Source organism: Mytilus trossulus, unplaced genomic scaffold, assembly GCF_036588685.1.
Source record: "Mytilus trossulus isolate FHL-02 unplaced genomic scaffold, PNRI_Mtr1.1.1.hap1 h1tg000665l__unscaffolded, whole genome shotgun sequence".
NCBI classification, from domain to species: Eukaryota; Metazoa; Mollusca; class Bivalvia; order Mytilida; family Mytilidae; genus Mytilus; species Mytilus trossulus.
In genome coordinates this window covers 2,501-10,274 of record NW_026963439.1, presented here as the reverse complement: position 1 = coordinate 10,274, position 7,774 = coordinate 2,501, and the positions used below count along the sequence as shown (strand labels likewise).

The 7,774-nt window shown below is 34.2% G+C and overlaps 1 protein-coding gene across 1 annotated transcript; it reads left to right on the top strand.

The window, feature by feature from the left end:
• Window positions 1-2,739: 2,739 nt before the first annotated feature.
• LOC134702740 (uncharacterized) lies at window positions 2,740-7,072 on the top strand (the record flags this gene model as incomplete). The annotated part of the gene is given in 1 exon segment (XM_063563413.1): window positions 2,740-7,072. A coding segment is annotated over 1 exon segment (4,302 nt), but the record flags the coding sequence as incomplete, so codon positions are not given.
• Window positions 7,073-7,774: the final 702 nt, after the last annotated feature.

The window sequence follows — 7,774 nt, the reverse complement described above, 5'->3', positions numbered from 1 at the left end:
TACTGTTGCAATACAAGACACAGCTGACAGTAGTGTAAATATGACATTGCAAGATAATATGCAACATATTGAAACACAAGATAGTGTACCAATACTAGGTTATTTAGATAATAAGCATAATATTGAAGAAAATGAGACTAACGAAGAAACAATCGACAAATTAAAGGGAGGATTGTTGAAAAATACCAAAAGACTTGTATCTGATCTTTCAAATGACATTGAATCAGACATATTAATGGACATATCACACAATGTATCAGATGACATTGAATCCGACAGGTTAATGGACATATCAGATGACATGGAATCAGTAGATTTTTCAAAGGTAGGGTCTCCATGTACATTTATTAAAGAAGATGAAGTTTCTGATATAGAAATAATGTCTGATTGTAGATCCAATTATTCCTTTAAGCCATTAGATTTCTGTTCTAAAAGGAAACTCTGTGGAATATTGAATATATCTTCAAAAGAAGTGAATAAAAACATGTGCAGTTCAGAATCGTGTAATATTGGCCATCCCTCTGAAACAAAGTCCATCATAGCAGATGGAAACTGTCTCTTTAGAGCAATATCTTACGCTGTTTCACATACACAAATATTCCATGAAAAGGTTAGACAAGACATAATTAAGCATAGCTTGAGCATTTCAAATCATTTGACTAGTCTATTAGAAAACCAATATGGTACAGTAGAAGAACATATAAGTGGTCGAAAAATGAGAGAGAACAATTCATGGGGAACTGCATTGGAAATAATCGCCGCAGCAGACCTTCTAAAAACGGATATTTATACGTTTTATAATGGAGTATGGATAAAGTATTCATCGTCTCAAATTCACACAAACAGTGAAATAAATGATAGAGCAATCTATCTTCAACACATCAGAGACTTACAACACTATGAGGTTGTATTATCAGTTATACCAGAGATGCACAAACCACCTGAAAATAAGGGAGTTGCAATGAAAAGGAAATGTGAGCAAAATGATTTATTTGTTTCAAAGAAATACAGAAAACAAGATCAACAGACGAGTGGTTTAAATAATGAAAACAATTCTTCTGTTATATCGTCACAGAAAGGAATTCATTCAGACAAAGCTATAAATGAAGTACAATACTTATCAAAATCTGAAAAACAAAAATTAAAGTATCAAACAGATTCTCAATCAAGGTACAAAACATTATCAACACAAAGGAAAAAGTATTCGAACGACGATTCGTACAAAGCTCAGAAAATAAGAAAAGGAAGGGAGAAATATCAGAATGATTACACATATAAATTAGATATTAAAAAAGCTTCAAAGGATAAGTATATGACAGACGAAAAACACAGGGAAGAAAAGAAAAATGAAAGCATTAAAAAATATGAAAATAATGATGAATACAGAAAAAAATTGAAAGAGGCAGCCATTCACAAATATGCTACTGATGATGCACACAAAATTAAAATTAAACAAGCAAGCATTCACAAGTATGCTACTGATGGTGAACATCAAAATAAGTTGAAACAGGCAAGCATTCACAAGTATGCTACTGATGATGAATATCAAAACAAGGTGAAACAGGCAAGCATTCACAAGTATGCTACTGATGATGAATATCAAAGTAAGGTGAAACAGGCAAGCATTCACAAGTATGCTAATGATGATGAACATCGAAAGAATGTTAAAAGTCAGACTTTGTCTAAAAGAATTCTTTCTAAAGAAGAAGGAAAAGACATGTCAAAAGTTATTGAAAAATTTAAGAAAGATGTATGTGAAGGACCTGAATACATTTGTGCTTGCTGTTTTAGACTTTCATTTCAAAATCAAGTAATGGAATATAAGAAGGATTTGTATCAAAAGGATTCTGTAAAAGATGTAGCAGACACTTGCATTTCTGATAAGTATTTGCATAAATGTTTAGACGAATGCGAAGATGAATGTAAGTATCAAGGAACTAGTAGACAATCCCTTTGGATTTGTTACACATGTCACAGAAAGATCCAGAAAGGAAAAGTGCCTGCTGAATCTTTTTTTAACAACCTATTATCAGATGATGTTCCTAATGAACTTAGCAAATTAAATCAACTAGAACAACATTTAATTTCTCTTAATATACCTTTCATGAAGATAATTGCTCTACCTAAAGGTGGCCAAAAGGCAGTTCATGGACCATGTGTTTGTGTACCGTCAGATATTTTTAAGGTAACTACTACTTTGCCTAGATCTGAAGATGACAATTGTTTAGTTAAAGTGAAGCTCAAAAGGAAATTACAGTATAAGGGTTATGAGGAATATCAATTTGTTGATACTAAACATTTAGAAGAAGCATTGCTATTTTTAAAAGAAAAAAATGAGTGGTATTCAAATATAGTAATCAATGAAAAGTGGTTGAACCCTATTCCTTTACAAAATAAGGACTGTTGCCCTGAAGTAGAGAGCATGGACACTTCAACAACAACAAATGAAACGCTAAATGATAATTTGCAAGATAGGTCAAATACAGAGGAACAAACAAATGAAGCGGATACATACTTAGATGATACTTTACAGGGCGTTCAGTTGGACACATGTTTACAGCCTGCTGATATTGCACAGGAAGCTTTAGATGCATTGTTTGATAAGGAATTCAATCTATCACCTGCAGAGGAAAATAACCCTGTAAGTCTTTTGAGAACAAAGGGTATTGAAGCTCAAACGTTTCCAGTACATTATCCTACGGGTAAAAACACATTGAATGAAGAGAGAGAAGAAAAGTTATCTTTATTAAGATATTTCAATCTGAGATTAATGAGTGTAGAAAACCGATTTGCAAGAGATACTTCTTATATATTCTTTTGTCAATATATGTCTGAACTAGATAGAGTTATGTCAAATGTTCAAATTTCCTTAAGGAAAGGATCGGTGTTTTCAAATGGAAAGAAAGTAACAGGCAAAATGCTATGTGATAAAGACACATTACATGGGTTATTCCGAAAAGATGAGGCAATAAAGTTTATGAAACCTGTAAGAGGAACACCTCCTTATTGGCAAGCTGAACAAAAGAATATTTTTGCTATGATTCGCCAGTTAGGTATTCCCACATTCTTTGCCTCGTTTTCTTCTGCAGACTTCAGATGGAAAGAAATCATAGAAACAATATTGAAGCAACAAGGAGATATTCGTAAGTTTGACGAACTTACTTGGGATGAAAAGTGCAAAGTCCTTTGTAGTAATCCTGTTACACCTGCACGAATGTTTGATCGTAGATTTAAAAGATTTCTAAAAGATGTTATAATGTCAGATGCTCAACCAATTGGTCATGTGATAGACTACTTTTATAGAGTTGAATTTCAACAGAGAGGTTCTCCACACACGCACTGTTTGTTCTGGGTAGAAGATGCCCCAAAATTTAATGAAGATGAAGATGATATTGTAACTGAGTTTGTTGACAAATATATAACATGTAAACTACCGCTGGAAACCGAGGACTCAGAGCTAAAAGACATTGTCACAACTGTACAACAACATAGCAAAACACATTCAAAAAGTTGTAGAAAAAAGGGAACTGTGTGTCGTTTTAATTTCCCAAGACCACCCTCTGAAAAAACATTTATATCACGCCCATCTAAGGATGATGAAGAAGAATGTAGTGTTGCTGATGACACTGATGAAGATGTTGACGATGATGTTGTTGAAAAACCAAAATCGGGAATTAGTTCATTAGAAGCTAAAAAGATATTAGAATCTCTATGGGCTGTAATCAAAGACTGTGAAAAGGAAAATTTAACTACTACGGAGTTATTCATAAGGGCAGGAGTATCTCAGGAAGATTTTCAAGAATGCTTTAGGTCAGTTACATATAGAAATACTGTGGTGTTAAAAAGAAACAAAAATGAAATGTTTATCAATCAGTACAACCCGCATCTCCTGAAAGCATGGGACGCAAATATGGATATACAATACATATTAGATGCTTATTCTTGTGTTGTTTATATAATAAGTTACATCAGTAAATCAGAACGTGAACTTGGATTGTTGCTACAACAAACAAAAAATGAGGCCGCTGATGGAAATTTGAATGCACAACATACAATGAAACAAGTAGGTACTGCATACTTTCACTTTCGAGAGCTGAGTGCCCAAGAAGCTGTTTTTAGAGTGATCGGCTTAAGTTTGAAAGAATGTTCAAGAAAAGTTGAATTCATTCCAGTTGGAGAAAATCCATGTAAAATGAGTATTCCTCTAAAAGAACTTTTAATCAAATCTAAAAGCGCAAATACAAAAAAACCTTCAAAGGAAATCGATGATGATGATGACATTGATGACGGTGATGATATCGAACTTTGGATGAAAAGCATTACTGATAGATATAAAAGTCGACCAGAACTTGAATTATTTAATCAGATGTGTTTAGCTTCATTTTGCTCCGAGTTTTCAGTTTTAGCAGAAACACAGGTTCCAAATAAAATAAATGAAGATACCACATTCAAACTTAAAAATGATATGGGATACATCAGAAAGCGGACAAGAACCCAGCCTGCTATTATCAAATATGCACGATTTTCCATTGAAACATCGCCTGAACAGTACTACCAAAGTATTTTACAGTTATATTTACCTTACAGATTAGAGGAACAGTTGAAACCGCCACAATTTTTGACATATGAATTGTTTTACAAATCAGGAATGGTCAGGTATAATCAGAAAGAGGTTCTTGTTAAAGTCGAACAAATAGTTAATACTAACATGTCCAACTTTGTGAAAAGTGGCAAAGAGCTAGAAGCTGCAGAAAAAAAATTGGAAGAAAATGATTACCAAGAAGATGCGTGGGCAGACCTATGTCCAGAAACAGAGAGTGAAAGACGTGAATGCACTGAAGCAGCCAAATCTTCAACTGTCATAGAAGTCGACAGTCCTGAATTTGGAATACCAGATTTAAATAAAAGTAACAAGCCAGAAATAGTTAGTGGAAATGGGATTAAAACTTGTTTACTAAGGTCGGAAGTTATACCCTTGTTGAGAGGTTTAAACATGAAACAAAGGCGTATTTTCTATAAGGTAAGAGAATGGTGCAACCTAAAAGCCAATGGTAAAAATCCCCCTCCCTTTCACGTCTTTGTAACAGGCGGAGCTGGAACAGGAAAAAGCCATCTGATTAAATGCTTACATTATGAAACCACAAGAATTCTTGCTCGCTGCTCTCCTAGTCCAGACGATTTGACAGTTTTATTGACTGCACCAACTGGCACTGCAGCCTTCAATATAAATGGATTGACGATTCACCATGCTCTTTCTATTTTCAAAACTCTTACTGTTGACAAAGCGATGCTTGGTGAAGATAAGCTGAACACTTTAAGGTCAAAATTAGAAAATTTACAAATTTTAATCATAGACGAAGTCTCAATGGTCAACAAGAGGTTGTTATTCTTCATTCATGAACGGTTGCGTCAGATCAAGAAAAGACCTGAAAAAGATCCTTTTGGTGGGGTTTCAGTGATAGCTGTTGGAGATTTTTTTCAGTTACCACCAGTAAAATGCCGAAAAACTGATAAACTTTATGTAGATGATCCATCGAATCCTTTGAACTATCTGTGGAACGATTTCTTCACTATTGTAGAATTAGATGAAGTCATGAGACAACGTGAAGATGGTTTGTTTGCTCAGTTATTGAATAGACTTAGGATAAAAGACAAATATTCTCCGTTAGAATCCTCAGATTTAAAAATGTTAAAGCAGTGTATAGGTAGTGGGACAGATGAAGCTTTACACATTTATGCTACTAATAATGAGATTAATATTCACAATACTGAAATGGTTATTAAACTGTCCAGTGAACCTAAGTTAATTGAAGCACAAGATTTTGAAAAAAATAAAGCTACAGGAAAACTAAGAAAGAAAACAGCAAATTTTTCACAAACTGATATTTGTCTCCCAACTTCAATTCTATTAGCTGAAGGAGCCCGCGTAATGCTGAAAAAGAATGAAGCCGTCAATGATGGCTTGGTAAATGGGGTAATGGGCACTATTGTCAGCATTGCAGAATTTTTAGAAGGGTCTTTGCCGAATGTTATTTTTATCAATTTTGACAATGAGAGAGTAGGAAAAAACGCTAAGATTCAAAAAACAATAAATGGGAAAAGATGCGTTGGATTGGAACCATCTACAGAGGACATACCATTCAAAAATGGAACGAGAAAACAGTTTCCTTTGCAGTTAGCATGGGCATGTACTGTTCATAAAGTTCAGGGTTTGACAGTTTCACAAGCAGTTGTGGATTTGAATAAATGCTTCACTTATGGCCAGGCATATGTTGCATTGAGTAGAGTTACTACAAAAGAAGGGCTTCATATATTACCAATTGATGACAAAACACTTGGTAAAAAAATATACTGTGATCCTGATATCATAAAAGGCATAAAAACAATGAAACATTATCTGACTGAAAATGTAGAAGCATCATCTGAAGAAACACTTGTAACTATTGTTTATCACAATATCCAAGGACTAAGAGCTCATAAAAATGATTTAGTGGCTAATTCAGACTGTACAGATGCAGATTATGTCTGTCTGACTGAAACATGGCTTGAATCTTCCTCTGATCATGTTTATCTTCCTAACTATGATTTTTATCACCAACCAAGATCTGCAGCCTACACACCGACTAATTCTGTGTTTATGAATTTGCAAGCTATGGGCCACGGAGGAGTTGGAGTATATGTAAAAACAGATTCTGAATATGAAAATTGTAACATTACCGTGGAAAATCTAGAATGTATGACTTTCAGAATCCCCACCATGAATGTCCTTGTGGCAACAATATATAGAACTCAGAAGTATCAAATTGGAATATTTCTTAAAACATTTATTTCGTTTGTAAGCAAATTGACTGAACTTTCAAACAATATCATTGTTTTAGGTGACTTTAATCAAGACATATTAAAGGGAGAAAGATCCATACTGGACTATATGACTTCAAAAGGATTTCAACAGCTAGTGGAAGAGGCCACAACAGAAGGTGGTACATTGATTGATCATGTCTATGTCAAAGGTTGCTCAAAAGTAGAAGTTAAAGGCATTCCAACTTACTACAGTTATCACGATGCTGTATCCATAATGCTTAAAGATAGCCGATAAGTATCATATATATATATATATATATACTGTATATGAATATAATTGGTACCTGTAAATGACACTGCGAGTTAAGCAAGCAACAACAACGAAACGCACCATACGCAGATGAAGGGCCGGGTGGGATAGGAGGGGTCCCGATCCCGAAATCCTGGACTGGGGGGGGGGGGGAGGAGGAGACTTTTCTCTTTAAACTATTCAGATTCCAAAGATTGGTGAAATAATATCCTTCCCCCCTCCCTGTACCCTTACCCCTCCCCCACCAAGTAAAATTTATACATAATGTCACATATCAAAAAGCCATTTTAACCGATAGGTGCAAAATAAACTGACAACTCCATGGCAAATAAGAAAAAAGATAAAATGGCAAACAAAAGTACACAAAACACAACAGGGGGGAAAAGCTGATCAACACGAACTCCACCTAAAACGATCTCAATTAATTTGTTTTCTATTTCAGATCAAACCAAAAGACTTCAGTGGTGTGCAAGATTACTTGAATGTTTGACTAATCAAACTATTGTTTAAATATGTCATATTTGGATGATTTTAATATTAATACAGAAAGAAGTCTTCATTTATTCCACTTAGTGGTGTGACATTTTTTTTAAAACCATATTTATATATTTATTGTTACATTCTTTTAATTTGTAAATAATATTTCATATATAATGTCTCATA